The sequence below is a fragment of the Ovis aries genome, chromosome 9 (genome assembly GCF_016772045.2).
Source record: "Ovis aries strain OAR_USU_Benz2616 breed Rambouillet chromosome 9, ARS-UI_Ramb_v3.0, whole genome shotgun sequence".
NCBI lineage: Eukaryota > Metazoa > Chordata > Mammalia > Artiodactyla > Bovidae > Ovis > Ovis aries.
Window position 1 is genome coordinate 29,055,430 of NC_056062.1, and position 15,373 is coordinate 29,070,802.

A 15,373-nucleotide genomic window follows, 5' to 3' on the forward strand; every position below is an offset into this window, starting at 1 on the left:
AATCATCAGTGAAAGCTAAAACCTCTTCCCACGTCCCCTAAATTTATGCTTATCCCACCAGCCTGCTGAATGTGCCCTGTGTCTGTAACTAGGAAACAGTTCACTACTCTCCTCTCCATAACTGCCCACACTTATTGGGTTAAGTCCCTGCTCTATTGAGATGGCAAGAATTGCTAAGGGGAGAAAAAGACAGTAGTATTTCATAGTACACAATGAATTGTTGAGGATGCCATGTGAAATTTGTGGATGGAAACTGCTCTTCAAATTCATCCTTAAAAAACATTGTCTCTGCGGCTCCTCAGACAGGCCTTTTCCAGTGGTGGCCTCTGAAACTGGATTTGACAGTTGGCAAAGGGATTCACAAAGGATTTTTAACCCAAATCCTGCTCTACTAACTGTCTTTTGTCTTTGTAACACAAGATTTATTTTCTCACAGCAGGTGTGTACACAACAAAGGAATGTCAATGGAACCAAGAGGTCTAGACACACTACCCAGAGATCAGACCCACAGTAAACACCTCTCTCAATCACATGAAGAGGAAGTGGATGAAAAGGGAGCTGATTCTTGGGAATAATTTCCTACAAGCCTCTTTGTTAGGAAGGAGGTCAGCCTGGGGTCAAACTCGTGCACTGACCGTGTGTGCAAAGTGTAGGTGGGGCTTTTGCTACACAAAGCCCTGGTTATTCAGGAGAACAGCGACTCAGGAAGTTCACAAATTCCCAGATTAAATGCTCATTAACAGATCATTTTCTGGGACTTCGCTGTGGTCAGGGGTTAGGAATCCTGCCTGCCAGTGCAGCAGGTCCCGGTTCAATCCCTGGCAGGAGAATTAAGGTTCCGCATGCCAACTAAGTGCCTCAACTAGAGAGCCTGTGCATCACGGCTAGAGACAAGCCCAGGCACCACAACAGATCTGCTTGCCACAACTGAGACCCGAAAAAGTCAAAACTAAAATTTAAAAACTTAAAAAATTAAAACAATCTTAAAAAAAACAACTTCCTCATAGAATGCATTTGAGAAGAGATGGGGAAAATGCCAACAAGGCCTCAGGATCCTCAATGAGAGTGACCACCAGGGCGAGAACCAAGACAACTGTGGGGGTGTTAAGGGTGGGTATTGTCTGAGAACTGTCTCCCACGTCAGCCTCAGGGAGGAAGCTCAATCCACACCTCTTCACAAAGGCAGAATGAGACAGGACTTCAGTCTGGGTGATTGAAGGACCTTCTCAGATTGCTAACTGAGACTAGTGAGAAGGGCATCTGTTTGTTGAGGTGAGTCTTACCACTTTCCTGGCACTCTTATGCATGGACCACTGAGGCTTGTTCCAAGTGACCTCTGAAGTGGGTACAATGTCCTTTCTGTTTTAAAGAGGAGAAAACTGAGGGGGCCTAGAGATCTGCCTGGTGGGGATCACTCGGACAGTAAATGATGGAAAGGGAATTCAAACCCAGGCAGCCAGGCCTTCATGGAGTTCACGAGCTTAGTCACCACGCCCTCCAGTCCAAGTCATGAGTGTCCCTCACTCACTGTGAAGCTCTGCCCCCTTCTCTGACTTCAAGGCCCTGCTCAAATGAATGGCTTCTTCCTCTCCATCAGAGGACACATATAAATACAAACACAAATATAAATATAAGCATAATACAATCTCTTATGGCATTGTTAGTTCATTTACTCTTTTTTTAAAAATACTTTATTTTAGGAGTTGTTCAAATGTCCTTTTTTATGTTACTTTGTGTTGTGAGGTTTTTTTTTAAATTATTAATTATTTATTTGACTGCACTAGGTCTTGGCTGTGGCACACAAGATTTTTGATCTTTAGCTGTGGCATGCAAACATTAGTTGCAGCATGTGGGACCTAGTTTCCTGCCTAGGGATTGAACTCAAACCCTCTGCATTGGGAGCTCAGAGCCGTAGCTGCTGGATCACCAGGGAAGTCTCTTCACTGATTCTTTATAGATACCAAGGGTATACAAGACACAAAATATAAAACCAGGGAGGGAAGGAAATATGGTTATAGAAATATAAAAGGTCAGCACATGGGATCCTTATAGTGATGGAACAGTTCTGTATCTTAACTGTCGTGTTGGATCCCAACCCAGCACAGGTGATACAACTGTATAGAGCCAAACGCACACTTCTACACACACACACACACACACACACACACACACACACACACACAAATGAGTACAAGTAAAACTTAGGAAGGCTGAGTACAATCAGTGGATTGTTTCAAAGTCGATACACTACTTGTGATACTGTACTACAGTTTTGCAAGATGTTACCTTCGGGGAAACTGGGTAAAGTGTGCATGAGATCTCTCTGTATTATTTCCCATAATCGCATGTTATCATCACTTCTCAACAGCCTACAATTGTCTCAATAAAAATTTCAATTAAAAAAAAAAGAAGGAAATTAACGCCACCTAGTAGGATACATATATGCACAGGCCTGAGGATAGGAATGACTCAGTGTGTACATGTTTATCTTGCCCACTAGACTGTGGTATCAGTGAGGGTGGGGACCATGTCTTTTATAAAATCACAGCCCTAGGCAGAAATGGCTAAGTAGGTAGAGTTCCCTTTCTTGCACGCCCTCTCTAGTTCTCACACTTGACTATATTTGAAGCTACCTGACCCTCATCCCAAAGATGTCTGATGTTTTCCCTTCCCTGAATATCATCCATCAAGGGCATCTCTCAATACTATGTTTATAATCAAAATATAAATGAGAGAGGCAGCCTGGGGTAGTACAATTGCAGAGTGGAAGTAAGACCACAAGCCCTAGAAAGTGAGGCCCTGCCTCTATATTTACCAATTTAACCCTTCTCTGAATCAGACTCCCTTCCAAGAAAAGTATTATTTTCTCACCTGTCTCTCACTATTGATATGAACTCTAGCAGGTAAGGAGGGCTGGCATCCTGGAAAGAATGTAAGATTCTGGAACCAGAAGAATTGAATTTGATTCTCAGTTCTACTACTTACTGGCTATGTGTTGGTGGATAATTCATGTGACCTCTCCAATGTTCATCATCTTCAGTTATGCTAAAGCCCATCGTCCTTCCCTCGTGTGTATATGGAAACACTCTGAAACCCCGGAGCATCAAATAAAGGCCTGTGTAGCTCTGCCTAGTTCACCACCATTTCCTTAATATTGATATTTTTGCGTGTGCATGGTACAGAATGGATACTTAATAAATATAGTTGGATGAATGGGTGGAAGAATTAAATCATGGGCCTTCAGTGAAACTATTCTTTATTTCAACCAACTCCTAATACCTCACAAGCTAAGAACCTGGAGCCTTTCCAGAAGATCTCTATCCTTAATTTCTTCATAGTTCATCTTTTAAAGCCATTTCCTAAGGCCACTGGACATGACTTAGTAACTAAACAACAAAAAGGCCACTGGTGAGTCCCAAACTCACAGCCATTCATTGGTATTAAAACACCCTCCGTTTCCCTTAGAAACACCCTGTCTGGGTGTGTATCACTGTCTGTAGATTGCTGTTTTAAAACATGAATCAGTTGAAATAGATGATGGCTACCAGAAGAAAACCTGAGAAAGAGTCTTGTTCTACTGATGTCTTTCAACAACTGATGTGAGATACATGTGAAACAATCCTATTTCCTTCTCTTCTTCCTCATATTCCAGTTGTATCAGTTGGATTTCTTAGTGGCAAATTACAGAAACACTCCCTGGCTAGATTAACTAGAAAAGGAATGTGTTAAAGAATATGAGACAGTTTCAAATTCTCAAAAGCGAGAAGTGAAAGTGAAGTCACTCAGTCATGTCCAACTCTTTGCGACCCCATGGACTGTAGCCCACCAGGCTCCTCCATCCATGGGATTTTCCAGGCAATAATACTTGAGTGGGTTGCCATTTCCTTCTCCAGGGGATCTTCCTGGAGATCGAACCCAGTCTTCCAGATTGCAGGCAGACTCTTTACCATCTGTATTAATCCTTTGGGAAAACCAAGTGAACTCTGAGTGGTAAGGATTCAATGATAGAAGCCACATTTCTTTATTCAAATATCTGAAGGGCAACCTAGTTTATATTGGAGAAACTGAATTTTTGGCTTTGACTGTAATAAGCATCCTGTGTTTTGAAAATCTTCACACCGGCTTTTGTGGGAAGCCCCAGATTCTCAGGGAAACTGGGAAAACTTTGAAGACTACAAAGCCAGGAGCAATGCCTCACACATCACAGACAGCCCCTGGGTAGACCCCACCTCTGGGTACAGATACTTCAGTTTATCCACCACACTGGAAACCAGAGGTACTGCCAGAACCTCTGGTACTGCTCTCTCTGAGAAAATGGATTTTGGGGACTTCCCTGGTCCAGTGGCTAAGACTCTGCACTCCCAATGCAAGGGACCCAGGTTCAACCTCTGGTCTGAAAATAAAAATCTCACATACTACAGTGAAGACCTGGTGCAGCCAAATAAATAAGTAGATAAGAAAATAGGCTATTTGCCCTTCCCCACACCAAAATCATTCTATGCTCCACCTGTTTATTTGTGTCACTAGCTTTCAGTTCAAAAATCTCAAGTGCACACATCTGACTGGTGCAGCTGGAGTCTAATGTCAGCATCCTAGCTGCAAGGGAAGCAGGTTTATTATGGGTTTTACCTTGGGAAGAATTTACAGATGGGAAAAGAAGATTAAAGCTGTAGAGCAGTCGAAAAGAAAAACAGTCTCATTCCACCAACAATAAATAACTTCAATAAATCACCACCAGGCAGCAGTGATACTGGTTAATCCAAATATGATTTTTTGCTCTAAAAAATTGAACATGTTGAAATATTCATCAGTGAATTCATCTGTATCCTTTGTATGCAAAGGTGAGCATTTAATGAGAATTTATGGAGAAATTTTGATGAGAAGACTTTTTTTTTTCAAATTCTATTAGAAGGTAATTTACAAATCAATGACACTTTGATTCATATTCAAGTATTAATAGAGAAATTAATATTCCTCTCTAACCCTTATCATCATTTGTAGCAATTACATAAGTAAAGCCCTGCATTATTCACAGCATGAACTTTGCATACCTTTCCAGAAAGGGAAAAAGAAGCAGTGAGAAGAAATCTCATCAGACAACAACCTTAGAAACAGGGATATATAGAGGTGTAAGACAGCAGTAAATAAAGCTTCATAAAGAACAAATCGTGTCAAACTAAAGTAACTCAGCTCTCTTGCCAAAATAACTGCAGAATGTGGAGAAGAAGAGATAAATGTGATCTATGTTTATTTTGTCAGCATTTGGGATTCTGCCTTGAATAATGCAGGCATTAGTAAAGTAAGATAGTATCAGCCAGCCCACCCATCTACCAACCAGAAGTACAACTTGTGAAAAAAACATTAAAATAAGATCTCTACGGAAATGAACGGTGCTTCCACAAAAGCCGGTGTGAAGCTTTTCAAAACATAGGATGCTTATTACAGTCAAAGCCAAAAATTCAGTTTCTCCAATAAAAACTAGGTTGCCCTTCAGATATTTGAATAAAGAAATGTGACTTCTATCATTGAATCCTTACCACTCAGAGTTCACTTGGTTTTCCCAAAGGATTAATACAGATTTTATTTCTGCTAACCAGTTCCAGTAGAGACCTAGAATCTTTTTCATCAATCCTCTTATCTCACGAATAACTAGACTCACTGTTATGGTGACTAGCTCAATCTTTCAGCCAAGCCATGAGTTGAATCTTTTATTTTCCCCAAAATGAGATTGGTTGTTAAAGTCTCATTATTGATGTCTGACTCACTTCTGTGATATAAAACTAAGCTCCCAAGAAGCTTGACTTTTTCACTGCCTGCCATTTACTGATTATCCATGACTCCAGGCAAATTGCAAAACTTCTCCAGACTCTCGCTTTCTTACCAGACATTTCCTCACCAGCTTTGGAATAAACCTTGGGGGCAAATTTCTCCATCACTGCGTTGCAGTGATGTCAGCCAAGAGCCACTACCCTTGGCTCAGAGAGTAGAAACTTACTGTGCAGCAGCCCCTCCCCAGGACAGGAGAAGACACGGCCGGAAGAGAACAAAGAGGGCAAGACAGGATGCGGGGGCAAGAGATCACAGCTGCTGTATTTTTGGAAACCAGAGCCAGGACACATGATTCAGAAGAAAAGAGGAGCTTTGGATGAGTCAGTCTGGGTTCAAACCTGACTCTACCACCTTTTTTTTTTTTTTTTAATATGGACCATTTTTCAAGTCTGTATTGATTTAGTTACAATATTGTGCTTCTATATTTTGTTTTGGTTTTTCTGACCACAAGGCATGTGGGTTCTTAGCTTCCCAAGCAGGGATCAAACCCACATCCCCCTGCACTGGAACATACTAAGTTGTTTCAGTTGTGTCTGACTCTCTGTGACTCTATGGACTGAAGCCCTCCAGGCTCCTCTGTCCATGGGATTCTGCAGGCAAGAATACTGGAGTGGGTAGCCATGCCCTCCTCCAGGGGATCTTCCCAGCCCAGAGATCAAACTTGTCTCTTATGTCTCCTGCATTGGCAGGTGGGTTCTTTACTGATAGAGCCACCTGGTTACTCAGCCTTAAAAAAGAATGAAATCCTGTCACATCCCACAACCTAGATGAACCTTGAGGACATTATACTGAGTGAAATAAACCAGTCACAAAAAGACAAATGCTATGTGATTCCACTCACATGAGGGATCAAAAGTAATCAACATGTTGATGTAGGGCAAAAACCATACCAATATTGTACAGTAATTATCCTCCCATTAAAATAAATAAATACAAAATTGTTAGAGTAGTCAAACTCAGAATAGTGATTATCAGGGCAGGGGAGGAGGAAACTGGGAGCTGGTGTTTAATGGGCACAGAGTTTGTTTCGAAAGATGAAAAAGTTCTGGAGATTGTTTGCTCAAAAATGTGCATATACTTAATACCCCCTGAATACTCTTAAAAATGGTTAAGATGGTAAATATTATAGTATGCCTTTTCTATTTTAAATTCTACTTTACTTTTTAAGAAAACAGTCCCTCATTGGCAGACACCTAACCTGATCTGTCTTTTGTCTCCAGTACGTAGAAGAGTCCCTGGCATTTGAATTTGTTGAATGAGTAAACAAATGAATACTACATTGCTTAAAACTTTATTATGAAATCACGAAGTCCCAGAGTAGGAAGAGACCCCAAAGGTCTAATCAGCGTGTCTTCCTGTGTAAAGCGTGAATTCCCTACCCGACAGCAGCTAGGTGGTCATTCAGACTCACCACGAGTGCTCCTTGCTCAATCCTGTCTCCCAGACAGAGCCGCCATGCCACCATCTCTCCTCCCAGCTCTGGGGGCCACGGAACCAGTCTAGTCTTGGTTCTTCATGACAACCCAGTGTTACCCTCCGAATCCTCGATTTTGAAGTGGATTACAGCCCTCGGTGGCCAGACAGTGTGCCCATCCATTTACAGAAAGCTGCAGAGCCACAGAAGGATCCAAGAGCTGGCCGGAGCGCACCCACTCTGAACTGCAGTTCACACTGGCCATCCTGCGTCCCCCATGGACTGACCGCCCCTGCTGCCCTGACTTTGCCCCATGCCGCACACTGAACAGGCACTCATGAAGTATTTGTTGAATGAAAAGAATCTATTCATCCAACCGCCTTTAAGCAGAGCTCTCTAAGAGGTAACCCCAGTGATGAAGGTCCAGCTATTTTTAAGGACTCCAAAGCAAGGTCACTTCACTCACTTTCTCTGAAACGTCTTTCAACATTCAGTGACCGTTTCACGTAAAAGCATTCACCCTTCGGCTGTCTGCTTTCTGGACTGTTCTATGATTGTGCCATGAGTTTGAAGTCCCATCAACCCAGCTAAGCCTCGAGTTTCCACAACTTCTCTTGCCCCATAATAGCCCCTGATACAAATACAGATTAAATTTTAAAAACCTTTGACCTCAGCCAGATTCTCATTTCTAGAAATTTATCCTGAGGATGAAATCATACAACTTTGCCAATGAACAAAGTTGAATACACAAGGATGTTTATTACGGAATGATTATGTTAGCCGAAAATGGGAAATAACTCAAATATTTATCAGCTGGAGGCTAATTAAATAAATGTATTTTGTATATACAGTGGAGTACTGGGTATTCATTAACAACGACAGGGCAATATGTACTCATTGAATTGAAAAAGAACCACCATACAAGACACAAGCACAAACTAATTGATTAGTTCAAGAAGAAAATGCAAGAAAAGGATTTAACTCTCACAGAATCTTGGTATGATATGAGAAAAGAAACCATAAAAGTCACAGTGTTTTTTAATATTAAACACTTCTTTTCAATCACCCACTGGATAATGGAATTTTCAGTGCATGTTGATAATATTCAGAGGAAAAGTAGGTTACAGAATGGCATGTATAACACAATGTGGTCTATGTTTTCAAAAATGCATCTCAGCATAGAAAGATGCCTGAAGAGATTTTTCATCAAAAAGATGAGTATTAATCTCTGGGAGGTAGGATTGGGGTAATTTTACTTTCATCTTTATACCTTTTAGGAGAAGGCAATGGCATCACACTCCAGTACTCCTGCCTGGAAAATCCCATGGACGGAGGAGCCTGGTAGGCTGCAGTCCATGGGGTCGCTAAGAGTCAGACACAACTGAGCGACTTCACTTTCACTTTTCACTTTCATGCATTGGAGAAGGAAATGGCAACCCACTCCAGTGTTCTTGCCTGGAGAATCCCAGGGATGGGGGAGCCTGGTGGGCTGCTGTCTATGGGGTTGCACAGAGTCGGACACAACTGAAGCAACTTAGCAGCAGCGGCAGCAGCAGTTATACCTTCTACTGTGTCTTTTTACATTTTAATAAAAGTTGTGCATTATGTTTACAATCAGCAAAAATTGTAAGGTTCTTTTCATTTGGGGGAAAAAGACTATCTGGAACAAGAAGGCTCTTATCAAATACTAGTTAAATGGAAACTGACTCATAGTCTTTTGGTACAAGCAGGATTATACCAATGGCATGGATTGAGGAAGACCTAAAAGGCCTTCCTGACTGCTAAATTGCACCGAAATGCCCTAGTCTGCCACCTGAGTCAACACCACGGAAATATCATTTCTACTGATGTTGTGAGGACTCACCATAAGTGAAATCCTCCACAGTTTTGAAAGGCTTGTGCTTTCGACATCTCATTCAACCTTCAAAACTAGATTTGTGACCAGTTTCCCAAACTAAACTCCCTAAATGTCTGTCTGGCCACCATTAGGCAACATTTCCAGCTTGGGGATGCACAGTTGTTTGCTGGATGGATGAGCAGGTAGTTGGATGGATGGGTGGATGGATGGATAACAGGAATGAATTCTTTTCGCTGTTTTACAGACAAAAAAACAGAGAAGCAGAGGTGAAGCAACATCCCTAGGGTGATACTGTTCAATCAGTTCAGTTTAGTTGCTCAGTCACGTCCGACTCTGTGACCCCATGAATCACAGCACACCAGGCCTCCCTGTCCATCACCAACTCCCGGAGTTCACTCAGGCTCGCGTCCATTGAGTCCGTGATGCCATCCAGCCATCCCATCCTCTGTTGTCCCCTTCTCCTTCTGCCCCCAATCCCTCCCAGCATCAGAGTCTTTTCCAATGGGTCAACTCTTCGCATGAGGTGGCCAAAGTACTGGAGTTTCAGCCTTAGCATCATTCCTTCCAAAGAAATCCCAGTTAGTCAATTATTAACTTGAGGGTTGGAATCATTCCTGTACACAGTTTCTGTATCAGCTCTCTTTTATCAAAAGCCACTCCCACCCCAAATCGTTCTTTAGGAGGAAACTCTCCACTATCACTGACAGACATATATCTGATAATCAGGGGTGATACTCAAAATGGCATGGGTATTGACCTGTTGAAGTGGCACTGGTGCAGGACCCTGGAGACCTCCTGCTTTGATCAGCATTAACCCATTAATTGCTGGATGTCAGTGCATCCTGGGTGTCAGGACATTCATTGGGTTCAAGATAGGAGCCCACTCAGCCACTGGTTTAGAACTATTTCATTATTTTACCAATAAACACAGCCAAACACATAACGCATAATGGTTGGATATGAACCCTGCCAAAAACCCTCCATGACACTACAGTGTTACTCCCTAAGTGAGAAGCTCTACTCTCTCTCCACACACAGCACGGCCCTTGCTCTGAGCACTATGTATAACTCCACTTGAAGTTTTCATCCTGACATATCCAATTTGCATGCACAAATGAAATCAAATGTCATTATCCTCTTCTGAAAATTTTCCTGAGCCTGGCCATAGCAGAGGATCAGGGCAGGTCTATAGAGGGAAAGAATTATAATGGGAGAGAGGATGTGATAAAATCTCAAAAAAAGAACTTCCCAGGCCAGTGGTTAAGACTCCACTTAAGGGCTGCACAGCTTCAGTCCTTGGTTGGGGAACTGAGATCCCACATGCCATGCAGCATGGCCAAAAAAATAAAATAAAATCTCAAAAAGTACAAGACAGCCCCATGGAAGACCAGTCCTTGCTTGAGCGCAGCTCTCCCTGGACACACATATGCTGTATATGTGCAATTTTGTTCCAGGCACCAGGTAAGATTCTGGAAGACAGACTGTCCCTGATCTCAGTCTGCTCAGAGTTCCAGAAAGTAGCAAGAGAGACATTGGATGTAGCTGTTGTATAAATGGAAAGTGAGAGCAGACAAGAGCACTGTGGGAATTCAGAGGAGAGAAAGTTTCTTTCCCCCGAAGGAAATCTAGGAGGGCTGCCTGAGGAAGGTGACCCCCACCTGGGTCTTCTTGAGAAACTGTGGCAGTAACGCTTGAGAAGGAAGGGAAATGTGCCATCAGAGATCAACTCAGGCCAGTCTGGAAGCAAACATTATCGTGCAAGGCATTTACCAGGAAAAGATGCAGACAGACATCGCATGTGCTCTGCTGAACTTGTCCTCTCAGACCGGTCATGCTTTCTCACCTCCCAGCTTTTACCCCTGCTGTGTCTTCCACCTGGAACATTCTCTCACCTTCTCCACATTCAAGAATGTTGTCTACCATTCACCCTCCACTTCTCAGCTTAGATGCACTTTTTCTGAAAAGCCTTCCTTGATCCTCCAAAATGGATAAACTTCTCTTCCCACCCAAGTTCCTACTAGTATCATAATTTCACAGCACCCACATCATAGTCATCTATTCTGCTGTTCATCGATACCACTTCACTGTAAGTGCTCTGAGAGAAGATCTGGATGATCCGTGTGTGTGGACCCAGAACCTAGCAAAGAGCTGTACTCCTAACAGATATATTTAATAAATGATTGAGTTTTCAAAAATGATTCAGCAGCCCATTTGTATACCATTACCCCAATACTGCCCCCAAGCAGAGCTGAAGATGTGTCCAGCTAATTCTACAAAGTTGCTTTGTAGATGAAACGATACAAATGTACTTAGACCCCTTTTCATCAGCCCACCCCTTTTCACCCGCCCCAAACAAAATGAAGAGCCAAGGCTTGTTCTGAAACACAAGGCTAACTTCCCCAAGGCCCTTGTGGCCATAGGGGTGCATACTGAGCCTCAGCAAAACTCCCCAGGCAGGTCCAAGAATGAGACCATAGGACTAAAAAGACCCCACTGCTTATTTACAAACTGAGAGAAGAGACTTTGAGGCAAGAGATGGCCAGAGCAAGAAAAGAAACCCCAAGTTTAAGCTGGCTTTATAGGTTAGCGCAATTACACCAGGAAAGGGCCTGGTTTCCGAAAATACAAAGCATTTAATATTAACCCTTTATAGCTCCCCAGTGGCTCAGACTGTAAAGAATCTGCATGCAGTGCGGGAGATCCAGGTTCGATCCCTGGGTCAGGAAGATCCCCTGGCGAAGGAAATGGCAACCCACTCCAGTATTCTTGCCTGGAGAATCCCATGGACAGAGGAGCCATGGGATCACAAACAGTCGAACAGGACTGAGCAGCTAACACTTTTACTTTCACTTTTCACCTTGTGGCTCAATTGGGAGAGCTAAAGGAATTCTTTTAATGTTCAGAATATTAACAATGGTTATCTCCAGTGATATTGTGAGTGATTTTTAAAATCCTCTTAGCTTCTATATTTTCCAAGTTTTCTGCAATGAATGTGATATATTTTCTCATCAGAAGGGGAAAATTCTGTCTCTTAGGTGCATGTATGTACTCAGCCCTGTCCGACTCTTTGTGACCCCATGGACTGTAGCCCATCAGTCTCCTCTGTCCATGGAATTCTCCAGGCAAGAATACTGGAGTGGGTGGCCATTCCCTTCTCCAGGAGATCTTCCTGACCAGGGATCAAACCCATGTCTCCTGCATTGGCAGGTGGATTCTTTACCACTTGAGCTGCCTGGGAAGCCCTTTAAGCGCAGGGTCAGACCCAGCCGTCCTTTCTGGCCCATGAACTTTCCCTCCTAAGCTTTAAGTCTCAGTTAATCTTTAAGGATTTTTTGAAGGGAGGCCCTCCGTTCCCAGCTCCCAGCCCTTTGGCTCTGGCCATACCCAGAAACCTTGCTAGCAAAAGGAAATATATTACTTGGCTTTGGATGGCTTCTCCATTCTTCCTCTTCTTGGTGGCTCCTCTGGGCTAGGAACTGGCAAAATCCTGATGTCTGGCTTTATCCAGATCCTGGGCACAGGCTTCTGAGTTTCACAGTCATCTGGTGGGTGAGGCTGTTTGGGGTGTGGCTGAATCAACACTCACTGGCGTACACGGCCATTCTCGAGCATCATGTTACCCAGTGTAATCAAAGGTGCAAAATGAAACTGTTCCACGAAGAGTTGACCCATCTGTCAGACACACCTAGCAGCATGTGTCTTAATTCCCTTCAATGACAGAACCAAAGGCTAAGTGCCTTCAAGCCTCAAACTCATATTCTTCTAAGAATAATGTTTTAAGACCACGGTGGCTCAAGTGCTAAAGAATCTGCCTGCCAACCCTGGAGATGCAGGTTCTATCCCTGGCTTGGGAAGATCCCCTGGGGGAGGAGATGGAACCCACTCCAGTACTCTTGCCTGGAGAATCCCATGGACAGAGGAGCCTAGTGGGCTGCAATCCATGGGGCTGCAAAGAGTTGGACATGGCTGAGTATACACACACACACACACACACATATACCATCTCATTGCAAGGACAACATGTTATTACGATCACTCAGGGAATTCCCCAGTGGTCCAGTGTTTAGGACTTATCACTCTTACTACTGAGATCCCTGATTGGGGAACTAAAATCCCATAAGCTGCTCAGTAAGGCAAAAAAATAAATAAACCACTCAGTTCTCCGAGAGAAGGCTGTTTCTTCAACAATAAAATGTTTTATTACCAACACTGACCACTAACCCATGTGACTACTGAGAATTTGAAATGTGGCGAGTGCAACTGTGTACACTTTAAAAATTTAATTTAAATTTAAATGGCTACATGTGGCTTAATGGCCACTGTTTTGGCCACTGCAGTTTAGGATCCCAAAATGTTAGACCTGGAAAGAACCCAATAAATCATCTGGACCTGTGATTTCTAACTTTTGTATTTGGGAGACCCATTCCTAATATTAAAGATGCATTCAGACCTTTCTCATATTAACAAAATGTGTAGTATCTTTTGTTAAAAACATTGTAATAACCCAAGTGAACAAAAGTTCAAGAACATTTTAAATTACATTTTAATTAAAAAAATCATGATGATCAAAATCAGTAAATATTCAATAATGGTTTTAATGGCACTTTAATTAAGAAAAGCATAGTGGCCAAAATTAGCAAAATTACAGCAATACTTTAAATTGCATTTCATAATTTACAACAGCATCCTTATACACATGTAATAGACGTATGTAAGGCATGGTTTTGTTCAGCCTTCAGACTTGTCTAATGTATGGATTTCCAGATCTTCTCTAATAATTCCATAGCTTATGATGACCATTTCTGAGAGTGCACAATTCAATGTGCAAACCAGTGGTTTTATGTAGCCCTAGTTTGAAAGAGAGAGAGAAGATGGAGCCCAAAAAGAAGACCTGCCCAAATCACATAGCTAATAACCAATAGCATTGGCCAGACAACTGTTATTTTCATTGTCACAAAGTCAGAGGAAAGGAGACTCACCAGGAAAAATGCTGCTGTTGTTAAGTCACTTCAGTCGTGTCTGATTCTTTTGTGACCCCAAGGACTGTAGCCCACCAGGTTCCTCTGTCCACGGAATTTTCCAGCAAGAATGCTGGAGTGGGTTGCCATTTCCTTCTGCAGGGGATCTTTCCAGTCCAGGGACTGAATCATGTCTCCTACACTGGCACGTGGATTCTTTACCACTGAGCTACCAGGCAAGCCCCACTGGGGAAATACAGCTGGCCAAACTGAAAACAACTCTCTTCTTTTCCTTCTTTGAAGATGTTGAGGAATTACAGAAGCAGACATTTGCAATACCAAAGAGAAATCAATTGATGAATAATTACCTAAGTATGCCTAAGAAGGCAATGGCAACCCACTCCAGTACTCTTGCCTGGCAAATCCCATGGACAGAGGAGCCTGGTAGGCTGCAGTCCATGGGGTTGCTAGGAGACTGACATGACTGAGCTACTTCACTTTCACTTTTCACTTTCATGCATTGGAGAAGGAAATGGCAACCCACTCCAGTGTTCTTGCCTGGAGAATCCCAGGGATGGGGGGGTCTGGTGGGCTGCCGTCTCTGGGGTCTCACAGAGTCGGACACGACTGAAGCGACTTAGCAGCAGCAGCAGCAGCATGCCTAAGAAAGGAATATGAGAAAAAACAGAACTAGCCTATAACTTTGAGATTTCTATGAAGCTTTTACAAATTCTCCAGTCTTTGTGGGGCTTGTTAGCACGTATTGGTATCTTCCCAGACACAAGCAATAAAACAGAAAATATCTTAAAAATAAACCAGGTTTATGAACTTCTTACATGGCATCCAGTCCCATCACTTCATGGCAAATAGATGGGGAAACAGTGGAGACTGGTAGACTCTGTTTTTTGGGCTCCAAAATCACTGCAGATGGTGATTTGAGCCATGAAATTAAAAGACACTTACACCTTGGAAGAAAAGTTATGACCAACCTAGATAGCATGTTAAAAAGCAGAGACATTACTTTGTCAACAAAAGTCCATCTAGTCAAATGTATGGTTTTTCCAGTGGTCATGTATGGATGTGAGAGTTGGACTGTAAAGAAAGCTGAGCACCGAAGAACTGGTGCTTTTGAACCATGGTGTTGGAGAAGACTCTTGAGAGTCCCTTGGACTGCAAGGAGGTCCAACCAGTCCATCCTAAAGGAAATCAGTCCTGAATGTTCATTGGAAGGACTGATGTTGAAGCTGAAACTCCAATACTTTGGCCACCTGATGCAAAGAACTGACTCACTGGAAAAGACCTGATGCTGAGAAA

At 42.8% G+C, this 15,373-nt stretch overlaps 1 protein-coding gene across 3 annotated transcripts in view; it reads right to left on the reverse strand.

Moving 5' to 3' along the window:
* The window catches only part of FER1L6 (fer-1 like family member 6), a 173,180-nt gene extending 160,552 nt beyond the window's left edge, over positions 1–12,628 (reverse strand). For all 3 annotated transcript variants that reach the window (XM_027972915.3, XM_042254149.2, XM_060393668.1), the window contains exon 1: positions 12,520–12,628. In XM_027972915.3, coding sequence (XP_027828716.2) covers positions 12,520–12,542 — 23 coding nt within the window. In that variant the 5' untranslated portion in view covers positions 12,543–12,628. The remainder of the gene's footprint in view (positions 1–12,519) is intronic.
* Positions 12,629–15,373: the final 2,745 nt, after the last annotated feature.